Below are 14058 nucleotides of genomic sequence, written 5' to 3'. Positions count from 1 at the left end.
ATTATCCAAGTCTGTCCTGCAGTGATCTAACGAGCCCTCAGGGAACGCATGGGGAGGCCCCGAGGTGCTCGGAGATCAGAGGTGGTGCAGCAGCGCAGGATAGTGGTGGTACAGGTTCCTCCCTCAGCATGCACCGCAGCAGAGCCCAGCAGTGTAGGGATGGTCCCAGCAGCATGGGGGCTATTTTGGCCCCTCCTGGCCTCAACACACCAGGGAGAGATGTGGCTGGAGGTGGTGGCCCTGGGGAGGCCCTGGTGGGTTTTGGGTCTGTTCCAGGAGAAGCCCCAGGTGCTAGCCAAAGGAGGAGCGGAGCACACCCTGGGCCGGGCTGGAGGAGCTGCCCTGGGGGGGTCACCCGCTCACTTGGACTCTTTGGGTGGCAGCCGGGGTGGGCTCAGCTTCCTCTGTGCCTGCCTTGGCCGAGGCTGGGTCCTCCCTGTCCCAGCCCTGGGAAGCTCCTGGGCAGCTCCACCAGCCCCAGGGCACCCCCGCATGCATCCCCAGGCACCCTCAGCCCCACGTTCGGGCACCCGGCCGCTGCCTCCAGCATCACCTGGCGCTGTCCCCTTGCTCCCAACCTTGTCCCCTGAGCCTCATCCCCGAGCAGGGAGGATGCTGGCGCTGTGCTTGTGTCCTGGGGGCAGTGGGGAGAGGCTGCCCCATCACGGGGGGCTCTCAGCACTGGGGACGAGGCGGGGGCACGGGGAGGATGCTTTTTGGAGGGGGCACGGAGCGGCGGCAGCTGGCTAAAATAAAATAAATCGGCTGCCATGGCGACGGACACACTCCCACCGCACAACTCGTAGCAACCAGCTGTTTGGCAGCGGCAGTAACCAGGGCCGGGAGGGGGATGCGCGGCTGCCCCACTCCTGCCTCCCCTGCTGCTGCCGCTGCCGCTGCAAGGAGCCTCCCGTGACGAGGCTGGCAGAGGCCGACCTGCCCCCCGCTGCCCCCACATCCCCTTTGGGCAGCCCTGGTGTGAGGGAAGGGCCGAACCCAGCAGCCTGTGCCGTTTGTCCGGGGGTTCGGCACCCGCCTGGGGGTCCCAGCGTGTCCCCGCGCTGCGTGGAGGCTGCTGATGGAGGCTGTGAGGGGGCAATGTGGGGTGGGTGGGGGCCGTGGTTGGGTTTGTGTCAGTGCCTTCTCCTGATGGCTTGAAAATAGCTGGCACCGCTCGTGGCCAGGAGGGGAGGGAGGCACGGAGCCAGCCACGAGGCTCAGGCCATGCCAGGCCCATGGGGTAGCAAGGAGGGCACGGCAGGGCCGGTGGCTGGGGCCCCCCCCCGAGCCCCAGCTGCCCCTCTGCCCCCCCCAGGGGTGATTAGCAGCCCCTAACGAGATGCCGGCCGGGCTTTGCCTGACATCCTTGCACTTCCCATAACACGGGAGGCAGGAGAGGCCCAGTGCTGGCCGCGCTCATGGCCTCCAGGCTGCCACCGGCCTCCTCGCGTGCCAGCCACCTGCGGCGGAGGGCTGGGGATGGCCACGGCCCGTCACGCCTCTAATGGGCGCCTGCTTCAATTAGCAGCAGTCAGCCCGGCTCTGCTCAGCGGTGCGCTGACCCGAATTCGCTCGCCTCCACTCGTCAGCCGCCGGCGAGACCCCCGTGGTGGGCGGCTGCCCCCGCACGGCGTGGGGCTCCCCGGGGAGGCTGGCGGCCTCGCTCTGCCCCCCCAGTGCCCTTCCCGGGGGCACCCATTCCCCCCTGAGCCCCCCCTGCCCTGCCTGGCTGCAGGAGCAGTGCTTGGGGGAAGGACGGGCTGGGGAGGGCCCTGGGTCCCTGTGGGGGTGTTGTGGGGCATTGCGGGGGGTGGCTGTAGGGTGCTATAGGATTCTGCAGAGACAGCTGCGGGGCACAGCTTGGGGTGCTGCGGGGCAGCATCAGGGGCTGGCTGTGTGGCTGCTATGGGGCAGCACGGAGCTCCTGCAACCACGCCGTGTCCTACCTGATGGGGGGCTGCCGGCTGCCAGCAGCTGGGCACTGGGAGAATGGGGCAGAGGCTGGATAATTCATTATGGAAGAAGGGAGAAGTGACAGGGGTGGTGTCCCTGCTCCATGCCGGCACCTAGCAGTGCTCGGTGGCAGGAGGTGCCGCGGGCACCGGGGGCGCAGCCACCCCCTGGCACACGGAGCTGCCGCACCGAGCTGCTGCCATCTGCTCGCCAGGCAGGCGTGGGCTGCGCGCGGGATGCACCGCAGCGGTGCCAGGGCTGGTGGGCTGAGCGCAGGGGCTGTGCCCACACTGGGGCAGCGGGGGGCATGGTGACATTGGTGGCAGTCCGCAGGGGATGGTGGCAGGAGGTTGGTGGCTGCCCTGGGCATAACGGTGCCTCAGTGCTGGTGTGGGCTGTGCCGTCACCCACGGGAGGATGATGCCTTGTGCTGCTGGCACCTGGCAGCGAGTGCCCTGTGCCACCTCCAGTCTCTCCGTCACCCCTCCGTGGCATACCCCCCCGGGACAGGGCACCATCAAGGCTGTCAGCAGCCTCTGCCCCTGCAAATATTTCCTCCAATACTGGCAATTTTTGTATGTGAGGAGTAAATAAGCATCAATTAACCCCCGGAGCCACACTCATGCTGCCGGAGAGCGGGTGGCAGAGTGCTCGTTAGTGGCCCTACGCTGCTTCCTCCCGATAGCCTGTGTGCGAGGCCCCACCAGGCACTGGGCTCATTAGTGGGCTGCAGCTGCAGACAGGGCAGATGTGGCCAGCGTGTGGGGCCACAGGAGGGTGCAGGACATGCAGGACAGGGCTGGATTTGGGGTTTTTGTGCTGTTGGGCTTTTGAGGTTTTGCTCAGAACGTCCCCAGGCGATGGATGGAAGGGTGGCAGGCCAAGGGACAGTGCTGGGGACAGCACACAGGAGCGGGAACCATGGCAGGGACAGGGCAAGTGAGCATGTTGCAGATGAGCCCCAGTTTGCCCGAGCTCTTGGCGCAAACTCGCAGGTGGCTCCAGAGAGGTCCCTCGGATGCCTGCTGCCCAGCTTTCCATGGGGGAAAGTGCCCAAAATCTGCTCTTGACCCCGAAGTCAGCAAGTTGGGGTCCTGCAGGGTGGGCGCCCCAAATGATATTGGATCAAGCCTTCCCAGGGGCTTGGCAGAGCTGTGGCATGGCTCAGGGTGCTGCAACGCAGCCGATGTCTCTGCTGGGTTTCCTGGCAGCCAAGTGCTGGCTCCCAGCGGCTCCTTCCCGGGACAGGGGATGGGGGCGTGGGGTGGCACCCTCGGCACTATGGGCCCTGCCTGGTAGTGCCAGCCCTGTGCCTAGCTGGGCCTTGTGCGCTCCTGCTCTCTCTTGGGTTGCACTTGTGCCATACCCTGTGCACCCCTGTGGGATGTCAGCCCCCCACACCCCCACACCCCAAAGCCTGCAACCCCCCAAGGCTGGAGGGGATGCAGGGCAGGAAAAGGCATGTGGGCAGCAGCTGGGTGCTGGGGGCCCTTGCAAGGGGAGTCCCCCCCAGGTCTTCCCCAGCCCCCCGGGTTTTGCCGGGCACGGCCCCCCGCAGGCAGCCCCTGGCCGGTCAAAAGGACGCGGGGAAAACGCTCCCAGCGCTGCCAGATGCAAATTGCCAGTCGAGTCACTCATCCAGACAATGGGGTCCGGCTAATCCTTTTACAATGGGACTAATTGCTAATCAGACCGATTTCACACTGCCTGTTCCCCTGACAATGAGGCTCGGCGGAGAAGGGGGCGAGGATGCTCCAAGGGAGCACCCACCCACCCCGCACCAGGGCGCAGGGAGCAGCCCCGGCAGCCGGGCTCGGGGCTCTGCGGCGCTGGGGCAGCCCCCGGCATCGTCCCCCCCGGGGTGCACAGGGCTTGGGGCTGCCTGCAGCGTTTGGGCAGCGAGGTGCACAGCCCAGGGCGCCTCCTGCCCCTCCAGGCTGCTGCCCGAGATGTCAGGGGCCTGCTGTGGCCGGGGGGAGCCCTGGCATGCTGCGGATGAGCTTTGGAGATGGGGGGTCCCTGCCCTCTGCCGTGGGGCTGTTGGGGGGCAGGATGCTGAGCCTTGGCGAGGGGCATGGGGTGTTGGATGTGCAAAGGTGTAGCTGGCACATGTGGGGACAGGGAGGGGGCGCAGGCTGGGCAGAGAGGTTATACAGGACAAAGCAGGGCAGAGCAGTGCAGGGGGCACAGTGGGGTCCCTGCGAATGGCATTGGCCTTTGCATGCACCCCTGCGCCCTGCCAAAACCTGCCAGAGCCCCGGTACGCCCCAGGCAGGTGCTGACATGAAGGCTGCCGGCCCTGCAGGCTGCGATGTCCCCTGCACATCCCTGCCTCGCTGAGCCCCACGTTTTGGGGCAGGTGATCAGGCCCGGGGCTGGGTGCTGTTGGTGGCAGTGGGGTGGTGGGGGCAGCGGGGAGGTGGCAGCAGCTCCCTGCCCCTGGTGCAGCAGCTCCCTGCCCACCGCTGCTAATCAGCTCCTGCCTGCCCCTGCCCTGCGCCCTGCACCCAGGGCCTGGCGCGTCGGGGTGCTAATGAGGAGAGAGCCGGACTCGCTGCGCCTCGCGCTTAATTGCTGCTGTCTTTTGGCTCTTAATGAAGCTCTGCTGCAGAAGAGGCAGCAGCCTCGCCTCCTCTCCCCCTGCCAGCCTCCTCCCTCCAGCCAGGTCCCTGCCTGATGCCAGCCTGGGCACGGGTGGTGCAGGTGCCCCTGGGGGTCCTGCCCTGAGCTGAGAGCAGGAGGCAGGCAGGAGCTGGGGAGGAGGCTGGCCCCGTGCTGACTGTCCCCCATGGCCAGCTGAGGGGAAGGCAAGGACCCCAGAAATTGGTCCCTGTCCCTGCTTTGTGCAGGGCAGTTGAGGGCTGCTACATCACCTGCCTGGCAGGGCAGAAGCGGGGCCATGCTGGGACCCCTGGGAGCATCCAGCCAGTCCTGCTCCCCAACTCCAAGTGTCCCCATCCTCAGGTGTCCCCGTCCCCAGGTGTCCACATGTGCGTGCGAGGTGGCACCACGGGGCCAAGCTGGCTGCTGGCTCTGCAAACCTGGTGAAAACCACATGCTCTACTGTGTTCCCCTGCAGCTTGCACTGCGGTGCGGTTACACGGAGGGGAGCTTGGGCCATCAGGTGTCCTCAGGGAGGGGCAGGAGGGGCAGGGGGAGCTCTCTCTGCCCTGCTCCCTTTGCTGCAGCTGGAGGTGCTGGTGGGTGGTGCGGGCAGCCACCGCCGCGTCCCAGCCTGTCCCAGAGCTGTCCCAGCCACTGCCTGCCCCCTCCCCAGCTGCGCGTGGGGCCATGCAGGAAGGGGTTAATGGCTAGCCCATACCTGCAGTTGCATTTTAAAGATGTGAAATTAAAGCCCGTAATTTATTCTCCCCACACACGAAGGAGCAATTAGTTCTAAACACGGCTTAATCAGTCAGCGCGAGATTGATTTCTGTAGACTTGGATTTGGTGGCTGCTGGCGAGGAGCCAGCCTGGGAGCAATCTCCAAATAAATGAAGTGCAGAGAAGTAAGCCATTACATAATATGATAGATGAGGCTGGAGCTCACTCGCCTCTTCATTAGTATTCCACTGTACGCTGGCGACGGCACCAAACTTTCTCCCCAGCACCTTGGTTCCTTCCCCCTCCGCATCCCTCTGTCCTCCTGGGAAAAGCAGGGAGCTGCAGTGGCTCCCTGGGGGCTGCAAAAACCAGCACGTGTCCTTGGCCCCTCTCCTCCCCTGCCCGGCGCTAGGAAGGCCCCAGGACCACCCAACCCATCACCCTGAGGGGCTATGGATGTGGGCACAGCGTGCCCGTGGGGATGAAGCTGGGCTTGCAGAGCCCCCGCGCTGTGGCACCAGCGCCTCTCGGAGCTCACTGCTGGGAGCGGGCTCGGGCAGGGTGCAGGGGGCTGGCACCCAAGGGTGTGCCCGGTGGAGGGCATCCCTGATGGAGCTGGTGGAGGTGCAGGGTGTGGGGTGGTGGGGGCAGCAGGCGGCTGCTGCTGCTGCTCCCTGTGGGCTGGGAGTGCCGCTGGGCTCTGCTGGGCATGTGGGTGGTAGGGGCAGGGGGGATGGAGAAGAGAGGAACCCCTGCATGGACCTCGCTGTCTTCGGTGCAGTGCAGGGCACCTGCTGCAGCTGCCTCTGCCCCTCTGGCCCAGTCAGCCCCAGGAGATGGAGCCCTTACTCCCCCCCCCCCAGCTGCCCTTGCCCCCGGCCACGTCTGACCACCCCCTCTGCTTGTGTCCCCGCAGAACTCCATCCGGCACAACCTGTCCCTGCACACCCGCTTCATCCGCGTGCAGAACGAGGGCACGGGCAAGAGCTCCTGGTGGATGCTGAACCCCGAGGGCGGCAAGACGGGGAAGACGCCCCGGCGGCGGGCGGTCTCGATGGACAACAACAGCAAGTTCCTGCGTATCAAGGGGAAGGCCAGCAAGAAGAAGCAGCTGCAGGTGACGCAGGAGCGCGGGGAGGACAGCCCGTCCTCCCAGCAGGCCAAGTGGTCGGAGAGCCCTGCGTCCCACGCCAGCGACGAGTACGATGCCTGGGCGGACTTCAGGACGCGGGCCAACTCCTCGGCCAGCACGCTGAGTGGGCGCCTCTCGCCCATCATGTCCAACCACGAGCCTGATGAGCTGGAGGAGGACGATGGCACTCCGTCCTCCCCGCTGATGTACCCCAGCCCCTCCAGCACCATGTCTCCTTCCCTGAGCGCCCGCTGCTCCGTGGAGCTGCCCCGGCTGACCGACCTGACCGGCACCATCAGCCTGAACGAGAGCCTCGGGGAGAGCTTGCTGGAGGACCTGCAGGACGGCTACAACATGAGCCCTTCGCAGCAGCTGCCCCCGGCCGCCCTGCGGCAGCGGAGCTCCAGCTTCACTTTCAACTCCAAGTGCTCCAGCATGGGGGCTGCCACCAACACGTACTGCGGGACCATCTACAGCCAGCCGGCCATGAGCCTCATGCGCCGCCTGCCCATGCAGACCATCCAGGAGAACAAGCAGGCCACCTTCTCGCCCGTCAGCTCCTACAGGAACGCCTCGCTGCAGGACCTGCTCTCCTCCATCTCCTACGCGCACAAGGAGAGCATGGTCCCGGGGGACCTGCCCTTGCCGCAGGCTGGCCCCATGGTGCCGGCCCGTGGCCACAGACAGACCCCGCTGCTGTGTGGCGGCGGGGAGCAGGGCTTGTCCTCCTACCCGGCCCACTCGGCCTCGCTCATGAAGAGCAGCGCTTTGTACCACCCGTCACCAGCCAGCCACCACCCTGCGGTCAACACCAGTGCCTTAGCCAATCCTGTCAGCCTTATGAGCCTGCCCAGTGACACGTGCAGCATGACGGCCATGCCGCACCACGGGCACCTGCATTCCTACGCTACTAACCAAGGGGCACACATGAGCTTGCTGGATTCGCTGCAGGGCCCCTACCCGGGGGCCGTCCACCCCCCCGTGTTGGGCCAAGACAGGTTCCCAGCAGACCTGGACCTGGACATGTTCAACGGGAGCCTGGAGTGTGACGTGGAGTCCATCATCCTGAATGACTTCATGGACAGCGACGAGATGGACTTCAACTTCGACTCGGCGCTTCCGCCGCAGAACGCGCTCAACGTGCCCGTGTTGCCCGGGGGCCCGCAGCCCACGAACCAGAGCTGGGTGCCCGGGTGATGCCCGCCCGGGCGCCCGCCACCGAGACGTCGCGAGGGGAACGCCGAGACAAACTTTTTTTTTTCCTTTCTCTTCTGCCTTTATTTGTTCAGATGGGCTAGAGCCATCGGGTCAAACTTGCGATGAAACACAAACCCTAGGGTCAAACGTTGAGACGGGGCAGGGGCCGGCCCCAGATGGGCACGGCGGCGCCAGGGGACACGGGGCAGGCAGGAGTGGTGGAGCCAGGCGGTCCCAGGGCGGGCAGGGCAGTGGGAGGGGAAGCCCTCTCCAGGGGGTCCGAACACCGGTGCCGGCTTGGCTCAGCCCTGTGTCAGAGGTCCTGGGGCTGGGTGGTGGAGCGGGGACAGCTGGTGGTGCAGGGACCTGCTCTGTGCATGTCATGTTCCAGAAGGGGACCCTTTTCTCAGAACCACCTTAGGAAGCGAGTCCTCCAAGTAGAAGTGTCAGGAGAAGGGAGCCTGCCCCGGGCCGGGGAGTTCATCACCCCCAAAACCCTTCTGGGGACCTGAGTGCTACCCGTGCGCCCAGGCCCCCTCCGCTGCTGCACTTCTGGCAGGTTTGTCTACCAAGCAACAGGAAGGGTCGGTGATGGAGGGAAGGGTGTGCAAGCTGCAGCAGCACATGTGCACTGTGCAAGCCAGAGGTCATGCTGTAGTGCCACAGTTACACTGCAGTGCCGCAGTCATGCTGCAATGCAATGGTCATGCTGCAGTGCCGTGGTTGTGCTGCAGTGCCATGGTCACTGGCATGGGCTGTGCCGCAGTGGCTGTGCCAGAGGACGTGCTGCTAGCCACGTGCCCTGTGCCAGCGCAGGCCAGGGGGAGTCACAGGGTCGGGGAGGGGGGCGTATTTATTTGATTTCATGCACTCTTTTGCCATTGAGTTATTGCATTGGAAGGAAGGGTCGAGCTTAGGGCAAGGAGAGAGGCCAGGGGCAGCGCGTGCTCAGTGGGGGCTGCGCCCATCGCACGTCCCAGCTTGGCTCGGCCGTGGTGTTGGATGCTGGGGCCGTGGGCAGAAGCAGGGGGCTGTGGTGTGGGTCACCCTGGATGTGTTTCTGTCTGTGTGTGAGAGGGGGGACGTGATGCTCACCCTGCCCTCACCTCTCCAGGTTCCCAGGCCAGTGTGACCCACACTGTTGGCCCCATGGACAGAGCTCAGGGAGGTGCCATGGGGCTCACAGCTGGGACAGGAGCTCCTGGGGTCGTTACTGGCTTCAGGAGGAGCTCCTACCCCAAGGGCTCGCTGGTGCTGGAGAGGTGGTCTGGGCAGACGGGCTGGAGGAGTCAGCAAGAGGTCAGCCCCGGTGCACCAGTCTACCAGGGGCTGGTGCTCGGTGGGGACAGGGACCACAATTCGAACGGAGCAGGGCTGAGCCCTTGGACCGCTGCGTCCTGCCCTGCTGAGCCCGGGCACAGTGAGGTTTCTGGAGGGGGGCAGCCAGGCAGGAGCATGGTCCAGGGGAGATGGAGGGGCTGGGAGGAGAGGGCAGTGGGAGCCGCTGCTCTGTCCCATGGGATTTGTCTTCCTCCTGGGCACTGCAGGCTCTCTGGTACACCCTGCCCCTGGGAAGCAGCGAGGGCTGCTGTGTGGAACCAGCGCATCTTCCCAGCCAGGCTGTTCCCTTCCCACCGTGGTGTCGGTGCTGGGTCCCACCGAGCCACAGGGACAGCATGGCTGCTTGGAGCTGGGGCAAGGGAACCCGTGGGTGGGCACCCCCTGCTCCTCTCCTGGCCCTGGGTCTGTGGCAGAGCGTGCCAGGGGAGCCCCACGTGCCACCGCTCACGTCCGCCCTGGGCACACAGCGGGCATAGTCTCTAAAGACATTCTTACAGGTTAATTAATTATGTTTACATTATTTGATCATGTACAGAATTTAATATATTCTATTATATATAATCTTTCTTGAATGCTTTTTTAAAAAGAATTATTCTTTGGGTCAGGATCATTCGTTTTATACACCACCTCTTGTTTCAGGCGTATTTAAATCATCAGAAACCGATTGCGATTGCAAATGGCTATTTAGTACCCGGCCCCCCAGCTCTGCATGGGGGTGTGAAGGAGCTGGCGAGGAGAGGCAGGGAAGGCACTGGGGCTGCCATGGGAGAGAGTGGGGGTCCTGCCCCGTGTGCCCCCCGAGCAGGGGAGAAACAGGGGGGGTGTCTGCATGATGGGCACACCCAGCAGCTCACCAGCACCTGGCACGCGGGCGTTTGCAGGCGGGGGTGCCCGTGCCCAGGGACCCCCCCTCCACACCAGCAGGAAGAGAAGAGCCCCCAGCCCCGGTCCCGCTCGCCTCCCTCTGCCCCGCGGCGCGGTGGCCCCGGGCGTGCACCCCCGGGGCAGGTCCCATTGCGAAGCTGTCTTTGTGGTTCGTGACCGTGGGGTTGTCGTGTGTGCGGTGGAGTCGTGTTGGTAAGCGTCGTGTGTACAGTCGTCGTGCGGTGCGGTGCGAGGGACAGCGGGCGGCGGGGAGTGGGGCCCCCAAAAAGCATCCCGGGGAGGGGTGGGCAGGAGCTGGGGGGCTCTGGGTGGAGGGGATGGGGATGGGCTGGACCTGGGTGCTTGGACCACGGCGTGGGGGGAGCTGATGATGCCCATGGGGCCGGCAGAGCCCTGGCAAGCCTGGATGCTCCAAGCACCCCCCGGCCTGTGCTGCTGCCGGATGGAAATCAGGGCTGGGTTTCGCTCTGGAACCTCCACCAACAGCTCCCCAAGCACCAGCCCATCGCCTCCCACCTCGCCCAGCTCCAGCCCTCCCCCCCACAGCCTCTCCTGTCCCCCAAGCCTCGTCCATGCCCCACGGGACAGCCCATGGGGCAAGGAGCGCCTGCTGCTCCTGGCCCTGCGCCCACCGAGCCCCAGCCCTGCCTGGAGCCAGGAGCCGGCATCGAGGGGACGCTGGGGGGGGGCCCACCGGTTTGCTTCATATGGCGGCTTCGGTCCGTCCTTTCCCTCGTATTTATAACTGTACAGACTGGGGGGGAGGGTCTCTGACAGGCGTCATCTCTCACCACGCATCTATCGTAGGCAATGGTAACTTTCTTGGTTGTGCTATTAGAGTTTGTGTATGTGGCAATGTAAAGAACTGTGTATAGTGCATTGTACAGCATATTTTCATGAATAAAATTGTTTTAAATATTACAAGGCTGGGCTGCTGGCTTCGGTGCTTGCGTGTGTCTGGGCTGGGATGGCGGGGACTGTGCTGGACCGGAGGGACCTGGGGACACCCACAGAGAAGCCGCGATGTCTGCGGAAGCAGGGCTTGTCCCCCCGCTGGGCTCTGGGGGGTCCAGGCAATCCTCGCTGGACAACGCCTCTGGAGATACTCCTTGGCAGCCTGCAAATAGATCCATTTACTGAATGTGCCAATATTTTTTGAGGCTAGTGGCCAGCTGCAGCGTCACGGCCAGCCCTGCCCTGCCCAGGACACGGGGATGCTCACACCCTGCACCCGCTGCCCCGTGTGGGGGTTCCCTGGGTGCAGCCCCAGAAATCCCCTTCTGTGCAGCTGCCTGGGCAGTTTGGGCTGGAACTTCCCCTTCAGTGGGTGAATTCATTTCCTGCCCCAGGAAAAATTCCTGAAACTTCCCAAGTGGATGCAGCTCCTGGTTTTGGCAGTGATTTAGGGTCTTGGGGCAATGTGTCTCAGTTCAGGGGTGGGTCTTTGCTCCCAGACCCCTCAGCTGTCCCCAAAAGCAGGACTCAGCCACCCGAGGGGCTCCTCACCACTCATCCAAGCAGGCTGGAGAAGCTTAAACCCATCCGAGGGTCTCTCAGAGGCCCAAAGCAGAACATTGCCGCTGAGCTGAGAGGTCCCCTCCAAAACCCCGTGCCCATCCTCCTCCTGCAGATTTTCAGGTGGTTTCTCCGTGGGCTGTGCAGGGAGGGCAGCACCTGGGGACCAAGGGATGGGCCAGGCCACCTGGACCCCTGCTCCGAGTCCCTGAGCCAGGTGACATTCAGCCACCCCCACTGGCTGCTGGTCGAGCATCTTCCACTCTGCTCTGGTGGGTCCAGTATTGTCCCCAGCTCACAGGCTCCAGCACAGCACGCAGTGCCACCTTGGGGACCCGTTTGTCACACGGGGCTGAACGGCTGGGTGGACATGAAGGAGCAGACCCGTGGTGTTATCTGGGGGGCACATGGGGCTGTGTTCTTCTCACAGCTTTCCGTAGGAAACTGCTTGAGGCAAAGCTGCCCAGCGTGCCCCATGAGGAACCCTGCACTGCAGCTCCCGGTGCCCACTGAAGGCATCCGCAGGGGTTGCAGGGCCTGGTGAGGACGTGGTGGTGGCCGCAAGCCAGCCGGTGCAGGTCTCTGCCGGGCAGGGGGAGCTCAGCAGTCTGCAGGAGCAAGGGGCTCCAAGGCCAGAGCAAAACTTTGGTTCAATCCTGATCCAAACCAAAGTCCACCAGGACCGAATGCCCAAGCACAAGCTCCCCTGGTGTCCCATGGAGTGCTGCAGCACCTCCGTGTGCTGCGCGAGGTGAGGCTGCCCTCCAGCACCACTCTCCCACTCGTACACAAGGGATGGGGACCCCAGGGGTGCCCAGCAGAAGTGCGTGTCAGGGGCACAGCACCAGCTCCTCCGTGTCACCGGTGCTCCTGCTGCTCCAGAGACATGAAGCCAGGATGCACCTTCACCACGAGCAGCACCTTCACCCTCAGGCTGCCAGCCCCAGGGTCCCTACCCGGATTTTGCAGCATGGTTGGACCCCAGCGGGCGCTGCTGGGACCCTGGCATCCAGTGGGACCTGCCGAGGAGAAGAGTCCCCCGTGGGACCATGCACAGCCTGTGGTGTCCACACAAACTGGGAGCTCTCCAGCCCAGCACTGCCTCACCCAAAGCCCCCACATTTTCATAGCCTTGTGAGGAAGCTTCACGCTGTGCCCAGGTGCCCTGCTGCTGTTACCCGTGTCCTCAGCAAACCCCACTACCTCAACAGGGAAACTTGTAAACCCAGTTTAAAAAAGAAAGGGGAAAAAAAAAAAAACACACACACAAAAAACAGGAAGAAAGACATCAGCTTGGTTTGACAGGATCTATTTTCCATAAATCCCTGTTGATTGGCATTAATTATATCACCCTTTCTGATTCGTTATTCATTGCATTCCGTATCAGCCGTCCCATTATTTTGCCTGGGATCAATGTCAGGATGACAGACCTGTAATTACCTGCGTCGTCCTGTTTCCCCTTTTAAAATATTGGGCCAACCTCCACTTTTCTCCCAGGGCCCTGGAAACCCCCGTGTGCCTGGCACCTTACCAAAACTCAACGGCAGTGCAGAAGCCAAGGCCTCTGGATGGTGGCTTCCTCCCTGCAAGGCTGATCCCAGGAGCATCCCTGGTACCTCTGACATGGCACGTGGGGATGCAGCCAGCTACCACACAGGTTTAGGAAGCCAGCTGATGATGCCCCGGTGCCCTGGCTGTGGCTGTGCCTTCCCAGCCAGGAGCTCAAAGCCCTGCTGCAAATGGAGGGGCCGCCGACCACGCACAGTCCCTGGCGGGAGGCAGCGGTCCCCTCTCAGGCTATGCATGATTTCCATCTGGCTGTGAAGATGCTCTGCACATGTCCCACCCCCTGTCTTGCTCTGGGGCTCGGAAGGAAATGCTGGAGGAGGACCACGAGCAGCTGCACGGCCCTGAGCTGGGAGCAGCTGCAGGCAAGGTGCTGGCGGCGCCCGGCTCCCGTGGCTGTGGCAGGGGGGAGCTGCGCCCACGGCTCCTGGGACCACGGCTCCGAATGCTCTCCTCACGTCCTGGTCTGCAGGGACCACCATGGAGACCCTCAGCCAAGATGGACCTGGGGTGGACAAGAAGAGCACGACAGATGGCAGTGGGTTGGGTGGGATTTAAGTCTGAGCGGGATTTAAGCCCAGGGTCATGAGGAGGAAAGCTCTGGGGATAGCGAGAAAGGCTGAGAGACCAGGAGCTATCCCACCTGCTGATGTGGCCACTGCACGCACATCTTCCCCGGCTACCCAGGGAGCCCTCCGAGACCTTGTAAGAAGCACAAGGTCCATGAGAGCCCTTCCTTCTGCATGAGGAGAGACAAGAACGGCTGCCTCTCCTGCAGCTTGGGAAGGGTTCACAAGAGATCGCTCTTCGGCGATCCTTGCCCAGGCCCTGCCCTCCAAAGGACTCAAAAAACATCCCCTCCCTGTGGGCCTGTGGGCATCCTGCAGTGCTGCAGGGCCGTGGGTGGGTGGGGGCAGTGCTGGGGGGAACAGGATGGGAAATGGGGAAATGTACGGAGCAGGGGCAGGAGGGCTTGGAGGAGCCCCTGGTCACATCCTAGAATATCCTGAGTTGGAAGGGACCCTTAAGGATCATCAAGTCCAATTCTTGACACCGCACAGGTCTACCCAAAAGTTCAGACCATGTGACTAAGTGCACAGTCCAATCTCTTCTTAAATTCAGACAGGCTCGGTGCAGTGACCACT

General features: G+C 63.6%; 1 protein-coding gene across 1 annotated transcript in view; it reads left to right on the top strand.

Moving 5' to 3' along the window:
• FOXO6 (forkhead box O6) overlaps nucleotides 1-10756 on the top strand; it is a 28722-nt gene extending 17966 nt beyond the window's left edge. Inside the window, exon 2 of the mRNA XM_027444080.3 lies at nucleotides 6194-10756. Within this exon, the coding sequence (XP_027299881.2) occupies nucleotides 6194-7606 (1413 nt within the window). The 3' untranslated portion in view covers nucleotides 7607-10756. The remainder of the gene's footprint in view (nucleotides 1-6193) is intronic.
• The last annotated feature ends 3302 nt before the right edge of the window (nucleotides 10757-14058 follow it).

Source organism: Anas platyrhynchos, chromosome 24 (genome assembly GCF_047663525.1).
Source record: "Anas platyrhynchos isolate ZD024472 breed Pekin duck chromosome 24, IASCAAS_PekinDuck_T2T, whole genome shotgun sequence".
Lineage (NCBI taxonomy): Eukaryota > Metazoa > Chordata > Aves > Anseriformes > Anatidae > Anas > Anas platyrhynchos.
Note: the sequence above shows the minus strand (reverse complement) of the source record. Positions and strands in the feature narration are given on the sequence as shown.